This window comes from Anolis carolinensis, unplaced genomic scaffold (genome assembly GCF_035594765.1).
Source record: "Anolis carolinensis isolate JA03-04 unplaced genomic scaffold, rAnoCar3.1.pri scaffold_12, whole genome shotgun sequence".
NCBI classification, from domain to species: Eukaryota; Metazoa; Chordata; class Lepidosauria; order Squamata; family Dactyloidae; genus Anolis; species Anolis carolinensis.
Genome location: NW_026943823.1, coordinates 22,122,621 through 22,149,275, shown reverse-complemented (window position 1 = coordinate 22,149,275; position 26,655 = coordinate 22,122,621). Strand labels below are relative to the sequence as shown.

Below are 26,655 nucleotides of genomic sequence, written 5' to 3'. Positions count from 1 at the left end.
TAGATGGATTGCTGTGAGTTTTCCGGGCTGTATGGCTATGTTCCAGAACCATTCTCTCTGAGGAAGCCTGCCATAGATGTGGGCGAAATGTCAGGAGAGAATGCTTCTGGAACATGGCCCTATAGCCTGGAAAACTCACAGCAACCCAGTGATTCAGCCTTTGACAACACTTGCCTTTAGAGCTTGCGAGATGCTTTGGAAGTAGAATTGTCTAGTTATGTGCCAATTCTGAGGAAGGCTGTCATCCAAGGAAAAGCTGTATTATATTCTTTTAATGCAAACAGGGCACTGCTGTGTGTTGTCGGAGGCTTTTATGGCCGGAATCAATGGGCTGCTGTGAGTTTTCCAGGATATAGGGCCATGTTCCAGAAGCATTCTCTCCTGACATTTCACCCACATCTATGGCAGGTTGTGAGTTCTGTTGGAAACTACGCAGGTAAGGTTTATATACCTGTGCAGTGATGTCCATGGTGGGAGAAATAACTTTTCTCTGTTAGAGGCAAGTTTGAGGGACTGTGAACTGGCCGCTTGTTTAAAATGTTTGGGGACTCCTGGTATGACTTAACAGGATTCTTGCTGTGATATTCTGGTCTTTTTCAAAAACAAAGAACAAACGGAATGACGTTTGGGTCTGTATCGGGGGTTACGCTGGTATTCTCCTAGGTCAATGATGGGCAACCTTTTGCGCTTGGTGTGTCAAAATTCACCAAAAAACCTAGCATGACTTGGGTGGTGTGTCACTTCGAGAAAAAAAACCATAATTTCGCAATATGTATGGTTTAAATAACAAAAATACATAATTGTAATATATAACTGTATTTAATAAATCAAAAACTACAGTAGAGTCTCACTTATCCAACACTCGCTTATCCAACGTTCTGGATTATCCAACGCATTTTTGTAGTCAATGCTTTCAATATATCGTGATATTTTGGTGCTAAATTCATAAATACAGTAATTACTATATAGCATTACTGTGTACTGAACTACTTTTACTGACAAATTTGTTGTCTAACATGATGTTTTGGTGCTTAATTTGTAAAATCATAACTTAATTTGATGTTTAATAGGGTTATCCTTAATTCCTCATTATCCAACATATTCGCTTATCCAACGTTCTGCCGGCCCGTTTATGTTGGATAAGTGAGACTCTACTGTATTTACTACCATTATTTCCATGTACAACAATCTATGGTACCTCTTGCCGTTTCCACACTGATTTCTCTCTATTCTAGTTTCAATGTAGTCATGAGTAATGAATAATATAATAATAATATAATAGTAATAATATGATAATATACTACAATAATAATAGAATATATATACTAGCCGTGCCCGGCCACGCGTTGCTGTGGCGAAGTCTGGTGGTCTGGGAAATAAACTATTGAGGAATTGGTGGTAGTTAAGGTAAAGGGTAAAGGTTTTCTCCTGACATTAAGTCCAGTTGTATCCGACTGCACACTGAAGTGGATTATATGGCAGTATGGACTCAAGATAATCCAGTTCAAAGCAGATAATATAAGATTATAAATGGGTTATATAGCTGTGTGGAAGGGCCTTGAGTCTAGACTGCCATATAATCCAGTTAAAATCAGATAATCTGTATTTTATAGGCAGTGTGGAAGAGGCCTAACTACCTGTCCCCTGGGCTGAGTGCATTGCTAGGAGACCAAGTGGGCGGAGCTTAGCCTTCTAACTGGCAGCAACTGGATAAAAACAATTATTCCTCTCCCTCTAATTAGGACTTTATTTTTGTTTTCTTTTTGTTGTATGAACGTAGAGGCATGGATGAGGGATTGTGCTGCCAAGTTTAGTGTTTCTGGGATGTGCAGTTTTGTTGTTTTGTCCTAGGCCGAAATTTCATTACCCTTTATATATATATATATATATATATATATATATATATATATATATATAAGAGTGATGGCATCACGGCGACCCACAAAACAACAAAACTACAGGCCCCCCAACCTCGAAATTTGACAACACAACCCATCATCCACGCCTCTAGGTTGATACAACAAAAAGAAAAGAAAAATAAAGTCCTAATTAGAGAGAGAGGAATAATTGCTTTTATCCAATTGCTGCCAGTTAGAAGGCTAAGCTCCTCCAACTTGGTCTCCTAGCAACCCAATAAAAAATAATAAAATACACTGAAAATAATTAAAAACACTAAAAAAATTAATACAATGAAATACTATAATAACAGAAAATAACTAAAAATAATACAAGAAAATAATAAAATATAATAAATAAAAAGATAACTTTCAATAGAAATAATTTAAAAATACAAATAACATCAAATAAAAATTACACAACAATTTTTAATCAGTACCACCACCCCTTTGCCACAGCAACGCTTGGCCGGGCACAGCTAGTTTATATATATAATCATTCTATTATTATTCTATTATTATTGTAGTATATTATTACATTATTAATTATATTATTATTATATTATTCATTGCTCATGACTACATTGAAACTAGAATACAGAGAAATCAGCGTGGAAACTGCAAGAGGTACCATAGATTGTTGTACATGGAAATAATGGTAGTAAATAGTTTTTGATTTATTAAATACAGTTATATATTACAATTATATATTTTTGTTATTTAAACTATACATATTGCGAAATTATGGTTTTTTTCTCGAAGTGACACACCACCCAAGTCATGCTAGGTTTTTTGGTGAATTTTGACATCATTGGCCTAGGCGAATCAGGGGCCAGATTAGATGGGACTTCTGCATAATGGAAGCAGAGGCTTTGCAGTTGGCTTGACAGAGAGCATATTGTTGGGAAATGCCATTGGCTCTCCTAGTGTTACAGGACCCCATGGCACCAACGCAACCCATATTTCCATATTTCCATTCATAAGGATAAGTCCCTGTGGTGTATTGTGACGTGACACAATGAAAGAAGTCTCAGTGGCCGGAAGGGAAATGCAGGGAAGACTTAAAAGTAGGGCGGAATCGGCGGAAACACGCTGCGGTTTTGCTCATAGTTAGGTTGTATGTGGGTTGCGCATCCCCTGTTTGCATCACAGCTGTATTTGCAAGCCAAGTGCAGCCAAACTGACCTTTTTCCGGCTGCAAATCCATGCACCATTATTTGGGAGCGCATCTCGCTGGAGCCAGGAGTGAAATGATGTGAAGCTCTTTCTGTCTCTGAGCGCGTTCCGCTTGGAAATAGCTCCGTTGATAAACTCGCCAGAAGGACCAGGGAGAAAATAAACTCCAAGATGCAGGAAATCCCATGACTTTGCCAGCGAGCAGATGTGTTTGGATCATTCTCAGTGCGTTTGGAGAAATATTTCATCCGGCTGAAGATTCTGTCGTACCGGGGAAAAGAGCATCTTGCCATTTCGTTCTGACCTGCCGTAGTCCAGGTTTGGCCGTTTTCTCCAAAGTAGGAGGATGCGCTCTCCGTCTGGCCTCTCTTTCCGGGACTTAAAAGGGGTCAGGGGTATTTTAGCCTCCTTTTGCACTTAGCGGCGAGGCTGCCGAAGCGCTTAGATTAAGCCGCGTTTGATCCTGGTCAGGATTTGGGCAGAGCGGCAAGGAAGGCGCTGTGGTCAGTAGCCTCGCCAGCCGAGCAGGTAGGATGAAGAAACGGTTCAGGATTAAGGTGAGCTGGACTTTTACTTCTCTTCGCTTTGCGTCTGAGTTTGGAGCTCCAGGGAAAGCTCGTGAGTTATTTTATCTAAGGAGACATATCCCAATGATTTTTCTATCTGTGACAGGTCGAGTTTCAATAAGTCTTTGTTTTCTTGGCAAGATTTGTTTGGAGGAGGCTTGCCTTTTCCTTCCTCTGAGGCTGAGAGAGTGTGGCTTGTGCAAGATCACTCACTGTGTTTCCATGGTTGAGCAGGGCTTTGAATTTAGGTGATAAATACACACAAATGTCTATACAATGTCGAAGAGATAAGCAAACACTATAAAGCAGGGGTCCCCAAACTATGGCCCGCGGGCCACATGCGGCCCATTGAAGCTATTTATCCGGCCCCCACAACACACAGGCAAAAGGGGGTTGGGCTAAATGGCCCAACCATTCCAACCATTATTATTATTATTATTATTATTATTATTATTATTATTATTATTATTATTAACATTGAGGCTGGGTAGTCATCTGTCAGGGGTGCTTTGCTTGTGCTTTTGGTGCACAAAGCCAGAAGGGGGTTGGACTAAATGGCCCAAGGGGTCTCTTCCAACCCTCTTTATTATTATTATTATTATTATTATTATTATTATTATTATTATTATTATTATTATTGTTAACATTGAGGCTGGGTAGTCATCTGTCGGGGGTGCTTTGCTTGTGCTTTTGGTGCACAAAGGCAGAAGGGGGTTGGACTAAATGGCCCAAGGGGTCTCTTCCAACCCTCTTTATTATTATTATTATTATTATTATTATTATTATTATTATTATTATTATTGTTAACATTGAGGCTGGGTAGTCATCTGTCGGGGGTGCTTTGCTTGTGCTTTTGGTGCACAAAGGCAGAAGGGGGTTGGACTAAATGGCCCAAGGGGTCTCTTCCAACCCTCTTTATTATTATTATTATTATTATTATTATTATTATTATTATTATTATTATTATTATTATTGTTAACATTGAGGCTGGGTAGTCATCTGTCGGGGGTGCTTTGCTTGTGCTTTTGGTGCACAAAGCCAGAAGGGGATTGGACTAAATGGCCCAAGGGGTCTCTTCCAACCCTCTTTATTATTATTATTATTATTGTTAACATTGAGGCTGGGTAGTCATCTGTCGGGGGTGCTTTGCTTGTGCTTTTGGTGCACAAAGGCAGAAGGGGATTGGACTAAATGGCCCAAGAGGTCTCTTCCAACCATTATTATCATTATTATTATTTGAAACACAACAAGATGAGTCCACAGCAGACACTAGGGCTGTGTGATGTATCGGCAAATAATTTATTATTATTATTATTATTATTATTATTATTATTATTATTATTATTATTATTATTATTGCTCAGTGGCCAACTACAACCCAGCCCTCCAAACGTCGGAGGGACAGAGAACTGGTCCCCTGTTTAAAAAGTTTGGGGACCCCTGCTATAAAGGTTCAAAACATAAAAAAGAGATGTGACATGTAAAGGCCACAGAAATAGTCAGGCCTCTCTGAGTATAGAGCTATCTTCTTTCTATAAAGGTTCAAAACATAAAATGTGCTATGTAATTTAGAGCATCATGTACTAACATTATAACCTGAGAGTTAACAACAATAATGAAAATAATAAGTACAGTCAATTGTTGTAATTCAAAAGAAGATAACTCTATACTCAGAGAGGCCTGACTATTTCTGTGGCCTTTACATGTCACATCTCTTTTTTTATGTTTTGAACCTTTATAGTGTTTGCCTATCTCTTCGACTTTGAATTTAGGTCTCAGAGTCCTAGGATACATCTGCACTGTGGAATTAATGCAGTTTGAGACCGCTATGAACATGCTATGGAGAGATGGGGTTCGCAGTTTCATAAGGCACTAGCCTTCTTTTGCAGAGAAAAGTAAAGACCTTGTAAAACTCCAACTCCCATGACTCCATAGCATCCAACTATGGCAGTTAAAGTGGTATCCAACTACAGTAGAGTCTCGCTTATCCAACATTCTGGATTATCCAATGCAGTCTGTCTCCCGCCCAGATCCACGGCTGTTTCTGTAAGGACTGAACTTTTTGCGGATTTAATTTCCGACAATGTTGTTACTGTAAGTTCATTTTATGCAATCCTATCTTTATTTGTAGCCAATGTTTTTGTAGTCAGTGTTTTAAGTTCATTTTATGCAATCCTATCTTTATTTGTAGCCAATGTTTTTGTAGTCAGTGTTTTAAGTTCATTTTATTGAATCCTATCTTTATTTGTAGCCAATGTTTTTGTAGTCAATGTTTTAAGTTCATTTTATTCAATCCTATCTTTATTTGTAGCCAGTGTTTTTGTAGTCAATGTTTTAAGTTCATTTTATTCAATCCTATCTTTATTTGTAGCCAATGTTTTTGTAGTCAATGTTTTAAGTTCATTTTATGCAATCCTATCTTTATTTGTAGCCAATGTTTTTGTAGTCAATGTTTTAAGTTCATTTTATGCAATCCTATCTTTATTTGTAGCCAATGTTTTTGTAGTCAATGTTTTAAGTTCATTTTATTCAATCCTATCTTTATTTGTAGCCAATGTTTTTGTAGTCAATGTTTTAAGTTCATTTTATTCAATCCTATCTTTATTTGTAGCCAGTGTTTTTGTAGTCAATGTTTTAAGTTCATTTTATGCAATCCTATCTTTATTTGTTATCAATTTTTTTAGTAGTCAATGTTTTTTGAGTCAATGTTTTCAATACATTGCGATGTTTTGGTGCTAAATTCGTACATACGGTAATTGCTACATAACTTTGCTGTGTATGGAACTGCTTTTTCTGTCAGTTTGTTGTAAAACATGATGTTTTGGTGCTTAATTTGTAAAATCATAACATAATTTGCTTCTGCCAACTTGGCAGTTCGAAAACATGCCAGTGTGAGTAGATCAATAGGTACCGCTCCGGCGGGAAGGTAATGGTGCTCCATGCAGTCATGCCGGCCACATGACCTTGGAGGTGTCTATGGACAATGCCGGCTCTTTGGCTTAGAAATGGAGATGAGCACCAACCCCCAGAGTGTGAGTAGATCAATAGGTACTGTTCCGGTGGGAAGGTAATGGCGCTCCATGCAGTCATGCCAGTGGCCACATGACCTTGGAGATGTCTATGGACAACGCCGGCTCTTGGGCTTAGAAATGGAGATGAGCACCAACCCCCAGAGTGTGAGTAGATCAATAGGTACTGTTCCGGTGGGAAGGTAATGGCGCTCCATGCAGTCATGCCAGTGGCCACATGACCTTGGAGATGTCTATGGACAACGCCGGCTCTTGGGCTTAGAAATGGAGATGAGCACCAACCCCCAGAGTGTGGGTAGATCAATAGGTACTGTTCCGGTGGGAAGGTAATGGCGCTCCATGCAGTCATGCCAGTGGCCACATGACCTTGGAGATGTCTATGGACAACGCCGGCTCTTTGGCTTAGAAATGGAGATGAGCACCAACCCCCAGAGTGTGAGTAGATCAATAGGTACTGTTCCGGTGGGAAGGTAATGGCGCTCCATGCAGTCATGCCAGTGGCCACATGACCTTGGAGATGTCTATGGACAACGCCGGCTCTTGGGCTTAGAAATGGAGATGAGCACCAACCCCAGAGTCAGACACGACCGGACATAACATCAGGGGAAAACCTTTACTTTAACATAATTTGATGTTTAATAGGCTTTTTTTTTGCTTATCCGACGTTCTGCTGGCCCGTTTATGTTGGATAAGCGAGTCTCTACTGTACATTAAATCTGCATCCTTAATCCCAGACCCACGGAGATGACCTCCTCGGAAGCAGAAACACCTCCCTCCTTGCACTTCGGAGTGTGAAAAATGCCACCTCTGAGTCACACAAAGTGTTAATCCGGGCTCCCTGGGGCTGTGTGTCTTTGTCATCTTTCCGGCATCTTTCCGGCTTTCCAGGGCTGACCTTTCGAAAGGGAAGAAAGGAAAAGCCTGCCTCGAAGAAGGGGTGCTATTTGTCACTGACGGATTCTCAGCAAGCGAGGCAAGCCGAGCCTTCTCTGGTCCTTTCTGGTTGTTTCCTGCGGCTGGACCGCCGTGCACCGGGGACAGGATCTGTCAGGAAGCGGGTTCTGATCCACCGAGAAATCCCCAGCCGATGTTGTGGTTGAGCGGCAACATTTCTGACTTTTTTTCTTGTGGTTAACGATCGCAACAATGGAAACCTCCTGATCCTTAATTTGAATTAGACACGGGAAAATTTCCAGGAGAAGAAGGGACCGGGACCTGTCTCATCCCACTTTCAGAGGCATTCATCATATCCTAGGTCGTTCTCATCATATATACCATATATACTCGAGTATAAGCCGACCCGAATATAAGACGAGGCACCTCATTTTACCACAAAAAAACTAGGAAAACATTGACTCCAGTATAAGCCGAGGGTGGTAAATTTCAGAAATAAATATAGATACCAATAAAATTACATTACCGTATATACTCGAGTATAAGCCGACCCGAATATAAGCCGAGGCACCTCATTTTACCACAACAAAACTGGGAAGATATTGACTCCAGTATAAGCCGAGGGTGGTAAATTTCAGAAATAAAAATAGATACCAAAAAATTACATTACCGTATATACTCGAGTATAAGCCGACCCAAATATAAGACGAGGCACCTAATTTTATCATAAAAAAACTGGGAAGATATTGACTCCAGTATAAGCCGAGGGTGGTAAATTTCAGAAATAAATATAGATACCAATAAAATTACATTACCGTATATACTCGAGTATAAGCCGACCCGAATATAAGCCGAGGCACCTCATTTTACCACAACAAAACTGGGAAGATATTGACTCCAGTATAAGCCGAGGGTGGTAAATTTCAGAAATAAAAATAGATACCAAAAAATTACATTACCGTATATACTCGAGTATAAGCCGACCCAAATATAAGACGAGGCACCTAATTTTATCATAAAAAAACTGGGAAGATATTGACTCCAGTATAAGCCGAGGGTGGTAAATTTCAGAAATAAATATAGATACCAATAAAATTACATTACCGTATATACTCGAGTATAAGCCGACCCGAATATAAGCCGAGGCACCTCATTTTACCACAACAAAACTGGGAAGATATTGACTCCAGTATAAGCCGAGGGTGGTAAATTTCAGAAATAAAAATAGATACCAACAAAATTACATTACCGTATATACTCGAGTATAAGCCGACCCGAATATAAGCCGAGGCACCTCATTTTACCACAACAAAACTGGGAAGATATTGACTCCAGTATAAGCCGAGGGTGGTAAATTTCAGAAATAAAAATAGATACCAACAAAATTACATTACCGTATATACTCGAGTATAAGCCGACCCGAATATAAGCCGAGGCACCTCATTTTACCACAACAAAACTGGGAAGATATTGACTCCAGTATAAGCCGAGGGTGGTAAATTTCAGAAATAAAAATAGATACCAACAAAATTACATTACCGTATATACTCGAGTATAAGCCGACCCAAATATAAGACGAGGCACCTCATTTTATCATTAAAAAACTGCGAAGATATTGACTCCAGTATAAGCCGAGGGTGGTAAATTTCAGAAATAAATATAGATACCAATAAAATTATATTACCGTATATACTCGAGTATAAGCCGACCCGAATATAAGCCGAAGCACCTAATTTTATCATAAAAAAACTGGGAAAACATTGCCTCCAGTATAATGGAGATAATGTTTCTGGAACATGGCCAGGCAGCCTGGAAAATGCACAGCAACCCAGTGATTCTGGCCATGAAAACCTTTGACAACACAACGCATCCCTATGTGAATTTTGTGCAGAATGAGCCTCCAACTCCAAAGGTCCTTGTCGGTCTCGGTTTCATCTCGTCTAGGCTTCTCAACCCTTAAATAGGACGTTTTTATACAACTTTTGAATATTTTTGGAATATGCTTTCCATCTCTTAAAAAAAACCTTCCACTTCCAACGCCTCTGGTTTTTGCTCTCAAACACTGGCCCATGAGAGAGTTGCGCTCTTTTGTATCTCAGATGTGCATTAGTTGTGGTTTCCCTTCATGTGGCTGTAACGCTAAACCATTCGTGTTGCCGAAGGATGGAGGCATTATTTGCGGCAGCGGTCTCCCCAAGTCGGCCTGGCACTCTCGTTCGGTTTGGAGTTGTTAATTTATTTTGGGCGTATGCAAAGTAAAGTAGGGCATTGCTTTAAGCCGGGATGGGAAGGCAAGATGCCAAAAATAAAGGAGGGACAATCTTGAGGATCTGCAAAGGCCGGAAATAGGAGAGAGGGATCGGGAAATGAGAAAAACGAATTGGAAAATAAGAGATGTGTGCGTGGACACATACACGTGTGTGCGTTGTTCAGCGGCTGGGTTTGCATTCGTGCACCAAAACGGTTGTGACATTGTGAGCGCCCCTGCTATGTGAGCAAGATTGAAGATTTGCTCTTTAAGAGGATTATTTCAATATAATTCTTATAGACCGGATTCCCCGCCCCCCCTTCCATGTTGATTTCCCTGGGCTTTGTCTCGTTCCATCAATTGATTTTATGTATTTATTTAGAGATGATTCCCTCTAACATCATTCCCTCCCCAAATGACGTCGTTGCCCTAATGTCCAGGGGATGATTTGCTTTTGGGTATGTATTACCATATATACTCGAGTATAAGCCGACCCGAATATAAGCTGAGGCATCTAATTTTACCACCCAAAAAACTGGAAAAACATAGACTCCAGTATAAGCCGAGGGTGGTAAATTTCAGAAATAAAAATAGATACCAATAAAATTACATTGCTGTATATACTCGAGTATGAGCCGACCTGAATAAAAGCCGAGGCACCTAATGTTACCACCAAAAAAACTGGGAAAACATTGACTCAAGTATAAGCTGAGGGTGGTAAATTTCAGAAATAAAAATAGATTCCAATAAAATTACATTGCTGTATATACTCGAGTATGAGCCGACCTGAATAAAAGCCGAGGCACCTAATTTTACCACCAAAAAAACTGGGAAAACATTGACTCAAGTATAAGCTGAGGGTGGTAAATTTCAGAAATAAAAATAGATACCAATAAAATTACATTGCTGTATATACTCGAGTATGAGCCGACCTGAATATAAGCTGAGGCATCTAATTTTACCACCCAAAAATCTGGAAAAACATTGACTCCAGTATAAGCCGAGGGTGGTAAATTTCAGAAATAAAAATAGATACCAATAAAATTACATTGCTGTATATACTCGAGTATGAGCCGACCTGAATATAAGCCGAGGCACCTAATGTTACCACCAAAAAAACTGGGGAAACATTGACTCCAGTATAAGCCGAGAGTGGTAAATTTCAGAAATAAAAATAGATACCAATAAAATTACATTGCTGTATATACTCGAGTATGAGCCGACCTGAATATAAGCCGAGGCACCTAATGTTACCACCAAAAAAACTGGGGAAACATTGACTCCAGTATAAGCCGAGGGTGGTAAATTTCAGAAATAAAAATAGATACCAATAAAATTACATTGCTGTATATACTCGAGTATGAGCCGACCTGAATATAAGCTGAGGCACCTAATGTTACCACCAAAAAAACTGGGAAAACATTGACTCAAGTATAAGCCGAGGGTGGTAAATTTCAGAAATAAAGATAGATACCAATAAAATTACATTGCTGTATATACTCGAGTATGAGCCGACCTGAATATAAGCTGAGGCACCTAATGTTACCACCAAAAAAACTGGGGAAACATTGACTCCAGTATAAGCCGAGAGTGGTAAATTTCAGAAATAAAAATAGATACCAATAAAATTACATTAATTGAAGTATCAGTAGGTTAAATGTTTTTGAATATTTACATCAAGCTCAAATTTAAGATAAGACTGCCCAACTCTGATCAAATCATTCTTCTCATCTTCTTCAATGTAAATGTGCTTATGTATCCTTTTAATAATAATAGAGTAAAACAATTCATGTAATAATAATAATAATAATAATAATAATAATAATGACAGGAAAATAATACAAGTAATAATAGATAGAGTAATATAATAAATGCACTAATAATAATAATAATAATAAGATCAGAATGAAATAATAAATGTATTAATACAGTAGAATCTCACTTATCCAACACTCGCTTATCCAACATTCTGGATTATCGAACGCATTTTTGTAGTCAATGTTTTCAATACATCGTGATATTTTGGTGCTAAATTCGTAAATACAGTAATTACTACATAGCATTACTGCGGATTGAACTACTTTTTCTGTCAAATGTCTTGTATAACATGATGTTTTGGTGCTTCCTTTGTAAAATCATAACCTAATTTGATGTGTAATAGGCTTTTCCTTAATCTCTCCTTATTATCCAACACATTCGCTTATCCAACGTTCTGCTGGCCTGGTTATGTTGGATAAATGAGACTCTACTGTACCAATAAAATTACATGAATTGAGGTATCAGTAGGTTCAATGTTTTTGAATATTTACATAAAGTTCAGATTTAAGATAAGACTGCCCAACTCTGATCCAATCATTATTCTCATCTTCTTCAATGTAAATGTGCTTATGTATCCTTTTAATAATAATAGAGTAAAATAATACATTTAACAATAATAATAATAATGATAATAATAATAATAATAGTACAGTAGAGTCTCACTAATCCAAGCCTAGCTTATCCAAGCCTCTGGATTATCCAAGCCATTTTTGTAGTCAATGTTTTCAATATATCATGATATTTTGGTGCTAAATCCGTAAATACAGTAATTACAACATAACATTGCTGTGTATTGAACTACTTTTTCTGTCAAATTTGTTGTATAACATGAAGTTTTGGTGCTTAATTTGTAAAATCATAACCTAATTTGATGTTATTCGCTTATCCAAGCTTCTGCCGGCCCGTTTAGCTTGGTTTAGTGAGACTCTACTGTAATAATCCTAGACACTTGGGAAGTGTTCGACTTGTGATTTGGTGATATGAAATCCAACATATCTATCTTGTTTGCTGTGTCATACAATAAAATAATAATAATAATAATAATAATAATAATAATAATAAGGCATTTTTCCTTGAGTTATTTAATTAATTAATTAATTAATTAATTAATAATAATAAAAAACATCACACACTTGGGAAGTGTTCGACTTGTGATTTGGTGATATGAAATCCAACATATCTATCTTGTTTGCTGTGTCATACAATAAAATAATAATAATAATAATAATAATAATAAGGCATTTTTCCTTGAGTTATTTATTTAATTAATTAATTAATAATAATAATAAAAAACATCACACACTTGGGAAGTGTTCGACTTGTGATTTGGTGATATGAAATCCAACATATCTATCCTGTTTGCTGTGTCATACAATAAAATACTACTACTAATAATAATATTAATAATAATAATGAGGAGGAGGAGGAGGAGGGTTGGAAGAGACCCCTTGGGCCATTTAGTCCAACCCCCTTCTGCCTTTGTGCTGTGGGGCCGATAAATGTCTTTGATGGGCCTCATGTGGCCCGTGGGCTGTAGTTTGGGAACCCCTGTTTTAAATGATGGCTGGATGGTCATCTGTCAGGGGTTCTTTGATTGTGCCTTTCCTGCATGGCAGAATGGGGTTGGACTAGATGTTCCATGTGGTCTCTTCCGACTCGATGAGTATGATTCTACGAGATCTAAAAATAAAGCTTTCTGCCTTTCCATGAGAAGAAGCTGGCGTGCCTGAGCAGCACAAAGTGTGCATTGTACGGCACGGCAAAGAGCCGCCCGGTTGCTTCCATTCACTCAGGAAAGCTTGGGGCGTGAGTTCCTTGAATAGCCCTCCCTCCACCCCCGTTTCATTGTCGACTTCTTCTCTTTTGAAAAGGAAAAGCTCTTTGGAGAAGAAAGAGAAGTACTTAGGGGCGAGAAAAGGGACGGGAAATCTGCCTCTGACTTATGCAACCATTCTTCCGTGCCCACATACTGCAGGGAAAGAGGCTGGACCTACAATCTATGTGCACACTACACATGTCTTATTTGTAGTGCAAAACAACAACAACAATGAAAGAACAATACAATATTTAAAAATGAAAACAATTGTAACCACCATAAACCTATCAGGATTTCAATGGGAAGTGTGGGCCTGCTTCTGGCCAATGAGATAGTCAAGTGAATTAGGATTGTTGTTGTTGTGTGCCTTCAAGTCATTTCAGACTTTGGGCGAGCCTAAGTCTAAAATTATTTATTTATTCATTTACTACATTTATTTATTACATTTATATCCCACCCTTCTCATCCCGAAGGGACTCAGAGCAGCTGTATGTACATACAATATATTATATTATTAGCATAGCACAATATTAGCATTATATATTACTATATTGAACTATACCACTATACTGTAATATTATATGTAATATATAACATATAATTAATATTATTATGTGGTATTATTATTAGTATTATATTGTATAACATTATAATATTATCAATATTTTATGTATATACAATATATTATAGTATTAAAATGTTATAAAAATATTATATTATAAAACTGAGGGCGGGGGCCAGGTAAATGACCCTGGAGGGCCGCATCCGGCCCCCGGGCCTTAGTTTGGGGACCCCTGATCTATACTATACGGTCAGTGTAGACCCATATAAAGCAGCTTCATGACACTGAATTTCATGATTTGGGTCTACACTGTTGCATTGTAGATGGGCCTTAGGCTGGATCTACACTGCCATATAATGCAGTTTAAAGACATTGAACTAGATTGTATAGCACTATAGACCAGGCATGGGCAAACTTCGGCCCTCCAGGTGTTTTGGACTTCAAATCCTATATAATATATAAATATACTCATATAATTATAATGCAGTTTGAGAATTATATGAGTATATATATATTATAGATACTCATATAATTATATGAGTATCTATAATATACTAGCTGTGCCCGGCCACGCGTTGCTGTGGCAAAGTGATGGTGGTATTGGTTAAAAGTTGTTGTGGAATTTTTATTTGACGTTATTTGTATTTTTTTAAATTAATTTTATTGTAACTTATCTTTTTTATTTATTATATTTTATTATTTTGTTGTATTGTTTTTAGTTATTTTGTTATAGTATTTTATTGTATTAATTTTTTTAGTGTTTTTTTATTATTTTTATTGTATTATTTGTATTTATTTTATTTTTTATTCTTTTATTAACACTGGGCTGCTAGGAGACCAAGTGGGCAGAGCTTAGCCTTCTAAGTGGCAGCAACTGGATAAAAACTATTATTCCTCTCCCTGTAATTAGGACTTTATTTTTCTTTGCTTTTTGTTGTATCAACCTAGAGGCGTGGATGATGGGTTGTGTTGTCAAATTTCGAGGTTGGGGGGCTTGTAGTTTTGTTGTTTTGTGGGTCGCCGTGATGCCATCACTCTTTTATATATATAGATATACTCATATAATTCTCAAACTGCATTATTTAGCAGTGTAGATCCAGCTTAAGATATGGAAAATTGCTCAAATGGAAGAACTTATCCCTGTGCTGTGTTTGCAATGCCTTGGGAATGTTGCTTGCCCTTTTACATCTCAATCTCAATAACATATAAGCTGTACTAATAATATAATATATTGTATATACATATAATATTGATAATGATATTGTAATACAATATAATAATAATACACTATTATAATTGTATATTTATATTACATGTGCAATAGAGTCTCACTTATCCAAGCTAAACGGGCCAGCAGAAGCTTGGATAAGCAAATATCTTGGATAATAAGGAGGGATTAAGGAAAAGCCTGTTAAACATCAAATTAGGTTATGATTTTACAAATGAAGCACCAAAACATCATGTTATACAACAAATTTGACAGAAAAGGTAGTTCAATAGGCAGTAATGTTATGTAGTAATTACTGTATTTATGAATTTAGCACCAAAATATCACGACGTATTGAAAACATTGACCACAAAAATGTGTTGGATAATCCAGAACGTTGGATAAGCGAGTGTTGGATAAGTGAGACTCTACTGTAATAATAATAATAATAAATTATTATTATTATTATTATTATTATTATTATTATTATTATTATTATTATTATTGGATAAGTGAGACTCTACTGTATAATGTAATACAATATAATAATAATAATACAATATTATAATTGTATATTTATATTACATGTAATATTACTGATAATATTGCAATATAGTGGTATAGTACTATATACGAGGGTTGAATGAAAAGTAATGCCTCCACCTTCGTAACTCCTCAACAGATGGCACTACTGATCTGCGGCAGGTATTGGCTTGTTAATTAGACTCTCTTCTACAGTTAGTTCCATTTGGTAGGAAGCCTTGGCATTGAACGGTTGTGTTGTTAAAGTGCAAAGTATGGAACCCTGCGCAGACACGGAAGACTTAGCATGGAACGGTTGTGTTGTTAAAGTGCGAAGAATGGAATCCTGCGCAGATGGGGAAGCCTTAGCATTGGACAGTTGTGTTGTTAAAGTGCGAAGTATGGAACCCTGTGCAGATGGTCGGTCAATGTGACGTGCAGTCATTGAATTCTTGACCGCAGAAGGTATCTCACCCCAAAGGAGATTCATCAGAGAATGAAAGCTGTTTATGGTGATTGTGTTGATGTGAGTCCTGTGTGTCGTTGGGCGAGTAAGTTTAAAGATGTTGAGGTGGGAACATCTGACTTGCATGACAAACAAAGAGTTGGACATCCTGTGACTGCAACCACCGAGTTTCACGAGCAAAAGGTTGTCAGATTGATTCAGGACGATCGTCGTATCACTCAGAGAGAAATTTCAAGCAGAATCGGCATTTCACAAGAACGTGTGGGTCACATTATTGCTTTGCTTGGCTATCAGAAGATCTGTGCACAATGGGTCCTGTGAGACGCTGGTTGCAGAAACAGAGTGTCGACTTATTCCGTGACGGCTTCAGAAAACTTGTTCATCGTTGGCAGAAATGTGCCCAATTGTCTGGTGATGATGTGGAAAAGTGAATAGTGGTAGTTAAAGAGCACATCCTAAGGATTATTTCTGGAGGTCTTTGGGGAAAATTCACCTTGATTTGGGGGAGTTATAGTTCACCTACATCCAGAACCCAAACACCAATGGATCTGGACCAAATTTGGCACACATACCTGATATGCCGAAATTTGATTTCTGGAGAAGTTTGGAGGGAACGGACCTCCCTTTCTGGGAGTTGTAGTTCACCCACAACCAGATAATGAACCTGGACCAAACTTGGCGCACAGAACCTCCGTGACTAACTCAACTTACTGGAGTGGTTGGAGGGGACTGACTCACTATAGTGGGAGTTGTAGTTCACCCTACAGCCAGAGAGCACACTCAACTCCACTCATGATGCATCCAGAGCAAACTTGCGCAACGTAACAAATGTGAAATACTGATGGGGTTTCTCGGGATTAACCAGGCATGAAGTGAGTTGTAGTTCACCCACAACCTTATGCATTTTGTACAATAAAAATGACTTTTTCAAATAATCCGGGCAACTCTGGGTACCAAAGCTAGTACAGTAGAGTCTCACTTATCCAACATAAACGGGCTGGCAGAACGTTGGATAAGCGAATATGTTGGATAATAAGGAGAGATTAAGGAAAAGCCTATTAAACATCAAACTAGGTTATGTTTTTACAAATTAAGCACCAAAACGTCATGTTATACAACAAATTTGACAGAAAAAGTAGTTCAATACACAGTAATGCTATGTAGTAAGTACTGTACTGTAGAGTCTCACTTATCCAACACTCGCTTATCCAACGTTCTGGATTATCCAACACATTTTTGTAGTCAATGTTTTCAATATATCGTGATATTTTGGTGCTAAATTCATAAATATAGTAATTACTACATAGCATTACTGCGTATTGAACGACTTTTTCTGCCAAATTTGTTGTCTAACATGATGTTTTGGTGCTTCATTTGTAAAATCATACCCTAATTTGATGTTTAATAGGCTTTTCCTTAATGCCTCCTTATTATCCAACATATTCGCTTATCCAACGTTCTGCTAGCCCGTTTATGTTGGATAAGTGAGACTCGGCTGTATTTACGAATTTAGCACCAAAATATCACGATATATTGAAAACATTGACTACAAAAATGCGTTGGATAATCCAGAACGTTGGATAAGCGAGTGTTGGATAAGTGAGACTCTACTGTATTTATATATTTGTACTACAGAGCAGAATAAAGTGGGATTATTATTACTTGGGAGCGCACGGTGCTTCTGTTGTTGCTAAGATAGCATTCGCCTACTTTGTTGCAGCCTCACAGTGTTGTCTTCCATTGAGTTTACGATCAATCGCAACCCCAAGGTCCTTTTTCATGAAGTACTGCTGAGCCATGTCTCTCCAATCCCACAACTCAGCTTTGGTATTTTACGGTCTAAAAGTCGAATCTTGCATTCGACTCTATTGAATTCCGTTTTTATCAATTTCTTGAGGCATGAAAATGTGCAGCCGCTTGCACGCATCACATCTTTGTGATCGTTACAGACAAGCTGTATTTGAGGATACGGTCATTTATTCCAAACCTAGGCAACATGATGCCTAGCTGCGCATTTTCAGTCTCTTTTTTTTCAAAAGGGTGATAGTATCACAAGCAATAGAACCAAATCATGTTCAGAAAGCTTATTTTATGTGCTGTAATGCTCATTTAATGCACTTGCGATGAGGAGAGGGGTGTTTTTATTGGCGTGCTGTTAACAAAAGCTTTTCCATCATTTTACCCGAAATGTGCTTGTTAGCTATGAGATTGCTGCCTTTTGCACATCCACGGTGATCAAAGAAATTACTGTATATACTCGAGTATAAGCCTGAAAAGTATAAGACTGAAAAAGCCCCCCATGACTTATACTCGGGTGAGGGTCCTGGTTGGCTTATATTTGGGTCAGCTTATACTCGGGAATATATGGTACATTTATTACTTTTCTCTATTATTATTGGTATTATTACATTTATTATTTTTCTCTATTATTATTGGTATTATTACATTTATTATTTTTCTCTATTATTGTTGCTACTGTGAAAGGTTGTGATGTCGTCTTCATCATCTTCATCTCCTTCTCTCTCCTTGTTCCCCTTCTATTTCGTCTTCTTCCTCTTCTTCTTCAGTGAAAAGTTGTGATGTCGTCCTCATCTTCATCATCTCCATCTCCTTCTTCCATATGTTCTCCTTATATTTCATCTTCCTCTTCTTCTGTGAAAGATTGTGATATCGTCTCCATCTTCTTCATCATCATCTTCATCTCCTTTCTCCTTCTTCCTCTTCTGTTTCGTCTTCCTCCTCCTCTTCTTTGAAAGGTTGTGATGTTGTCTTCATCTTCATCACCTTCATCTCCTTCCTCCTTGTTCTTCTTCTATTTCATCTTCCTCTTCTTCTGTGAAAGACTTATGACATCGTCTCCATCTTCATCATCATTATCTTCATCTCCTTCCTCCTTGTTCCTCTTCTATTTCGTCTTCTTCCTCTTCTTTTTCAGTGAAAAGTTGTGATGGCATCTTCATCTTCATTATCTTCATCTCCTTCCTCCTTTTTCCTCTTCTATTTCGTCTTCTTCCTCCTCTTCTTCTTCAGTGAAAAGTTGTGATGGCGTCTTCATCTTCATCATCTTCATCTCCTTCTTCCTCCTTGTTCCTCTTCTAGTTCATCTTCCCCTTCTTCTTCTTCTTCTTCTTCTTCTTCTTCTTCTTCTTCTTCTTCTTCTTCTTCGAATGGTTGTGATGTCACCTTCATCCTTTTCCTCCTCTTCCTCTTTGACCCTCTTCTATCTCACCTTCCTCACACTCTTTTCCTCCTCTTCCTCCTCCTTGTTCTCCTTCTATTTCATCTTTTTCGCCCCTTTTTCTGTGAATTGTTGTGATGTCGTCTTCATCTTCTTCATCTTCTTCTTCTCATTCCTCCTCCTTGTCCTTCTTCTATTTCATCTTCCTATTTTTTTTCTTCCATGAATGGTTATGATGTCTTTTTCTTCTCCATCATCACCATCATCTTCATCATCTCCTTCCTGTACATTGTTCCTTTTCTATTTCATCTTCCTCCTCCTCTTTTTCCATGAATGGTTGTGATGTCTTTTTCTTCATCACCATCATCATCTCCTTAATGCACTTTATTCCTTTTCTATTTCATCTTCCTCACCACTTTTTTCTGTGAATTGTTGTGATGTCGTCTTCATCTTCTTCATCATCTTCATCTCATTCCTCTTCTATTTCATCTTCTTCCTCCTCTTTTTCCATGAATGGTTGTGATGTCTTTTTCTTCTCCATCACCATCATCTTCATCATCTCCTTCATGTACATTGTTCCTCTTCTATTTCATCTTCCTCCTCTTTTTCCATGAATGGTTGTGATGTCTTTTTCTTCTCCATCATCACCATCTTCATCATCTTCTTCATGCACATTTTTCCTTTTCTATTTCATCTTCTTCCTCCTCTTTTTCCGTGAATGGTTGTGATGTCTTCATCTTCATCATCTTCATCTCTTTTTCCATGAGTGGTTGTGATGTCTTTTTCTTCATCACCATCATCATCTCCTTCATGCACATTGTTCCTTTTCTATTTCATCTTCTTCCTCCTCTTTTTCCATGAATGGTTGTGATGTCTTTTTCTTCTCCATCATCACCATCATCTTCATCATCTCCTTCCTGCGCATTGTTCCTTTTCTATTTCATCTTCCTCACCACTTTTTTCTGTGAATTGTTGTGATGTCGTCTTCATCTTCTTCATCATCTTCATCTCATTCCTCTTCTATTTCATCTTTTTCCTCCTCTTTTTCCGTGAATGGTTGTGATGTCTTTTTCTTCATCACCATCATCATCTCCTTCATGCACATTGTTCCTTTTCTATTTCATCTTCTTCCTCCTCTTTTTCCATGAATGGTTGTGATGTCTTTTTCTTCTCCATCATCACCATCATCTTCATCATCTCCTTCCTGCGCATTGTTCCTTTTCTATTTCATCTTCTTCCTCTTTTTTTCCGTGAATTGTTGTGGTGTCGTCTTCATCTACTTCATCTCATTCCTCTTCTATTTCATCTTCTTCCTCCTCTTTTTCCGTGAATGGTTGTGATGTCTTTTTCTTCTCCATCATCACCATCACAATCATCATCTCCTTCATGCACATTGTTCCTCTTCTATTTCATCTTCTTCCTCCTCTTTTTCTGTGAATTGTTGTGATGTCATTTTCATCTTCTTCATCTCATTCCTCTTCTATTTCATCTTCTTCCTCCTCTTTTCCCATGAATGGTTGTGATGTCTTTTTCTTCTCCATCACCATCATCTTCATCATCATCTCCTTCTTGCACATTGTTCCTCTTCTATTTCATCTTCTTCCTCCTCTTTTCCCATGAATGGTTGTGATGTCTTTTTCTTCTCCATCACCATCATCTTCATCATCATCTCCTTCTTGCACATTGTTCCTTTTCTATTTCATCTTCTTCCTCCTCTTTTTCCATGAATGGTTGTGATGTCTTTTTCTTCACCACCATCATCACCTCCTTCCTGCGCATTGTTCCTGTTCTCCTTCACCTTCCTCCCCCTCTTTTCCCACAGCGAATGCTTCTCCCTGTTCTTCTTCTATTTCATCTTCCGTGTCCTCTTTTTCCCAAGGACTGTGAATAATCCTGGCTTGTTGTTTTCCCTCCTCCTCCTCCTCCTCCTCCTCCTCCTCCCGGTGCTGCTGTTTTCCCTGCTGCGTCCCCAGCGAGGAGCACATTTCCCCGGTGCGCCTGCCTCCAACCCGCCTGCCTCGTGCGCTCCCAGCATATGTCTGTGACATGCATTTGAGCCTCTCGCTCGCTGGTCCGGATCAGCCCGGCAACCGCCTCTTACATAATCTCTCTCTTGTCGCATCTGGGCCCGGCCTTTCTTCCTCTCCTCGCTTAGCATCAGCAAACCATCCGGCTGTGCGGCTCTGCCAACTGGCCGTGTTTTCCTTTGCTCTCTTTCTCTCTCTGTGTCTTGAGTAGCAAAGGATGTGCCGCCTTCTTCCCTGCTTCGGCCCGGCTTCACGGCTTTTGGGGAGACGTGCTCCTGCCTTTCTGCCTTACGTGCCGGAACATGCGTGGAGGGAAGCAGAAGGGGACACGGGCCGGCCTTCCCCCTCGCGTTGAAATCTCGAAATAAATGCATTGCCCTTTCTTCCATCTTCCCACGCGCTCACCCACTCAACCGCCTACATCCCGAACCCAATGGAAATCAACAGCTACTTTTAGCTGCCTTCTGTGGCGCTCATTCGGCACTCTTTTGTCTCCCACGCTGATGCACCTACAAGGTGCTTGCATGCAGTTGTTTGCATGTATTTGTTTCAATGCTGTCTTAGTGAGCTTTCGGAGGCAGGTCCGCAGGGTTTTTGTGCTGGCACAGAGTACATCTACACCAAGGGTCCCCAAACTATGTCCCGCGGGCCACATGCGGCCCATTGAAGCCATTTATCCAGCCCCCATGGCACAAAGGCAGAAGGGGGTTAGGCTAAATAGCCCAAGGGGTCTCTTCCAACCCTCTTTATTATTATTATAATTATTATTGTCATCAGCTTATGCTCAGGTCTTGTATCCCTCTGGCTGTTTCCCAGATCTGGATGGAGCTCTTGAATATCATTATTATTATTGTTGTTGTTATCAGCTTATGTTCAGGTCTTGTATCCTTCTGGCTGTTTCCCAGATCTGGATGGAGCTCTTGAATATCATTATTATTATTGTTGTTGTTATCAGCTTATGTTCAGGTCTTGTATCCCTCTGGCTGTTTCCCAGATCTGGATGGAGCTCTTGAATATCATTATTATTATTGTTGTTGTTATCAGCTTATGTTCAGGTCTTGTATCCCTCTGGCTGTTTCCCAGATCTGGATGGAGCTCTTGAATATCATTATTATTATTGTTGTTGTTATCAGCTTATGTTCAGGTCTTGTATCCCTCTGGCTCTTTCCCAGATCTGGATGGAGCTCTTGAATATCATTATTATTATTGTTGTTGTTATCAGCTTATGTTCAGGTCTTGTACCCCTCTGGCTGTTTCCCAGATCTGGATGGAGCTCTTGAATATCATTATTATTATTGTTGTTGTTATCAGCTTATGTTCAGGTCTTGTATCCCTCTGGCTGTTTCCCAGATCTGGATGGAGCTCTTGAATATCATTATTATTGTTGTTGTTGTTATCAGCTTATGTTCAGGTCTTGTATCCTTCTGGCTGTTTCCCAGATCTGGATGGAGCTCTTGAATATCATTATTATTGTTGTTGTTGTTATCAGCTTATGTTCAGGTCTTGTATCCCTCTGGCTGTTTCCCAGACCTGGATGGAGCTCTTGAATATTATTATTATTATTATTATTATTATTATTATTATTATTATTATTATTATTGTCAGCTTATGTTCAGGTCTTGTATCCCTCTGGCTGTTTCCCAGACCGCGACGGAGCTCTTGAATATCATTATTATTATTATTTTATTACGACACAGCAAACAAGTATCACAAAATCACAAGTTGAACACTTCCCAAGTGTCTAGGACTGTGTGATGTATTTTCGCATGATGCGTGCAGATCCCAGCAGGGTGGCCTTTTGCAGTTGGCAGATCGTAATTTTGTCAATGTTTAAGGCTGAAGGGGGTTGGGCTAAATGGCCCAAGGGGTCTCTTCCAACCCTCTTTATTATTATAATAATTATTATTGTCATCAGCTTATGTTCAGGTCTTGTATCCCTCTGGCTGTTTCCCAGAACTGGACGGAGCTCTTGAATATTATTATTATTATTATTATTATTATTATTATTATTATTATTATCGTTGTTATCAGCTTATGTTCAGATCTTGTATCCCTCTGGCAGTTTCCCAGACCTGGACGGAGTTCTTGAATATTATTATTGTTGTTGTTGTTGTTGTTATCAGCTTATGTTCAGGTCTTGTATCCCTCTGGCTGTTTCCCAGAACTGGACGGAGCTCTTGAATATTATTATTATTATTATTATTATTATTATTATTATTATTATTATTATTATCAGCTTATGTTCAGGTCTTGTATCCCTCTGGCTGTTTCCCAGAACTGGACGGAGCTCTTGAATATTATTATTATTATTATTATTATTATTATTATTATTATTATTATTATTATCAGCTTATGTTCAGGTCTTGTATCCCTCTGGCTGTTTCCCAGATCTGGATGGAGCTCTTGAATATCATTATCATTATTATCATCATCATCATCATCATCATCATCATCATCATCATCATCATCATCATCAGTTTATGTTCAGGTCTTGTATCCCTCTGGCTGTTTCCCAGACCTGGACGGAGCCCTTGAATATCATTATCATTATTATTATTATTATTATTATTATTATTATTATTATTATTATTATTATTATTATCAGTTTGTGTTCAGGTCTTGTATCCCTCTGACTGTTCCCAGACCTCGACGGAGCTCTTGAATATTATTATTATTATTATTATTATTATTATTATTATTATTATTATTATTATTATTGTATGACACAGCAAACAAGATAGATATGCTGGATTTCGTATCACAAAGTCACAAGTCGAACATTTCCCAAGTGTCTAGGACTGTGTGATGTATTTTCGGACGATGTGTGCAGATCCCAGCAGGGTGGCCTTTTGCAGTTGGCAGATCGTGAGGCTCAATGCAAAGAAATAAGTACAGTTGGAGTTTGTGCCAAAGAGAGCTGGTGCCTTACTACAGCTCCCAGGATACCATTGTATTAAGCCATGGCAGTTCAAGTGGAGCCAAACTGTATTAATTCTGCAGTGTAGATGCGCCCATAAATATCCCCTTCTTTGCAAAAGCAAAACATTGTGTTTTTCGCATTGTATTCTCTGCGATTTCTGGGCTCTCTCTTGCCAACCTCCCTCCTGCCCTCGAGTGAGTGAGTCTGCCAAGGAAGAAACTGTGAATGGGCTAGATTTGGACGGAATGGGAGTTGGCCAAGCCAGAACGGCTCGCAGACAAGTGTTTGGCTCCCGTCGCAATCCCCGTGGGTTCCTGAAGCCAAAGAAGATTGAAATCATGGAGGGGAATGGGCACCGCATCACAAATCTGCGTTCAGGGAGACTATTGGAAGGCAAGGGAAAAACAGAACCATGGAATCGTCAAGGTCTAAGGGTCTTCAAAGGCCATCCAGCCCAACCTCCTTCTGCCGAGCAGGAAAATATAATCAAAGCCTTCCCAACAGACAGCCACCCAGCCTCTGCTTAAAAACCTCTGGAGAGAAAAAGATTCAATTGGATTCCAAGGCAGTCTATTCCACTATTCAATAGATTTTAACATCAGGAAGCTCTTCCTAATGTTTAGGTGGAATCTCTGAATCCGAGTGTGATGGCATGCCCGAGCCTTTGGGAGAAACTATAGTCTTTGACTTTACTCGGGGGCTATCTGTATACTTTAGGCAAGGTGAAAACTAGAAGAATAAAGGTTTAACTCCACCCAGGACTATTATGAAATAGCTTAAAACAATACATTACAAAAGGAGATTTTGCAGGTTGCAGTCATCTCTCTGGAGTCTTTGAAAGTCTTTTGCCTCTGATGCAAAGCGATGGTTTACAAGCTGGTGCTCATAAGCACTCTCAGCCTTCTTTCTTGTGAAACTTAAGCTGGTCAAAAGCTTCTGTTGTCTCTGGAGGTTGGCAATATGAATTACTGCTAAATACAGGGGCTTAGGATACGTGTTTTGGATTGCCTGGGCTTAGGGTTACCAGACAATGACCCAACCTGTAGGAAAATAATACATGTAATAATAAATAGAGTGAAATAATAAATGTAATAATAATAATAAGATCAGAGTGAAATAATAAATGTATTAATAATAATAATAAATACAGGAAAATAATACATGTAATAATAAATAGAGTAAAATAATGAATGCAATAATAATAATAACAAGATCAGAGTGAAATAATAAATGTATTATTAATAATAATAAATACAGGAAAATAATACAGTAGAGTCTCACTTATCCAACACTCGCTTATCCAACGTTCTGGATTATCCAACGCATTTTTGTAGTCAATGTTTTCAATACATCATGATATTTTGGTGTTAAATTCATAAATACAGTAATTACTACATAGCATTACTGTGTATTGAACTACTTTTTCTGACAATTTTGTTGTATAACATGATGTTTTGGTGCTTAATTTGTAAAATCATAACCTAATTTGATGTTTAATAGGCTTTTCCTTGATCCCTCCTCATTATCCAACATATTCGCTTATCCAACATTCTGCCGGCCCGTTTATGTTGGATAAGTGAGACTCTACTGTACATGTAATAATAAATAGAGTAAAATAATAAATGTATTAATAATAAGATCAGAGTGAAATAATAAATGTATGAATAATAATAAGAATAATAAATAGAGTAAAATAAAAGTGATAGTAGCAACATAATAGAGAAAAATAATAAATGTAATAATACCAATAATAATAGAGAAAAATAATAAATGTAGCATATATTCTCGAGTATAAGCTGACCCAAATATAAACCAACCAGGACCCTCACCCGAATATTATCAGAACAAAATAATAAATGTAATAATAATAATAATAATAATAATAATAATAATAATAATAATAATAAGATTAAAATAAATGTAATAGTAGCAATAATAACAAGAGTAAAATCATAAATGTAATAATAATAATAATTAATAGAGTAAAATAATAAATGTAACAATATCAATAATAATAGAGAAAAACAATAAATGTACCATATATTCTCGAGTATAAGCTGACCCAAATATAAGCCAACCAGGACCCTCACCCGAGTATAAGCCGAGGTTGAAAAACTAGGCTTATACTCGAGTAAATACAGTAAATGCTGTAAATAAATAATAAATAAATAGGCTATAAGCCATGAGAGAATTCTGTGTTTTAATCCACCTGTGCTGACTCTCCTGAAGTCACAGCAAGGATTACGCCTGTCCCAGCTTGGTTTAGTGTTTGCATTTCCCGTTCGGAAATACCGGCTTATAGGTAATATTATCATCATCGTTCACGTGGAG

The 26,655-nt window shown here is 38.1% G+C and overlaps 1 protein-coding gene across 3 annotated transcripts in view; it reads left to right on the top strand.

Annotated features, from left to right (window-relative positions):
* Positions 1-26,655, top strand: part of arhgef9 (Cdc42 guanine nucleotide exchange factor 9) — a 154,191-nt gene that overhangs the window by 50,147 nt on the left and 77,389 nt on the right. Inside the window, exon 1 of one of the 3 annotated variants that reach the window (XM_062964105.1) lies at positions 3,172-3,628. The exons of the other annotated variants lie outside the window; for them this stretch is intronic. Coding sequence (XP_062820175.1) covers positions 3,605-3,628 — 24 coding nt within the window. The 5' untranslated portion in view covers positions 3,172-3,604. Of the gene's footprint in view, positions 1-3,171; positions 3,629-26,655 lie in introns of those variants that run through there. 3 annotated transcript variants of the gene reach the window in all.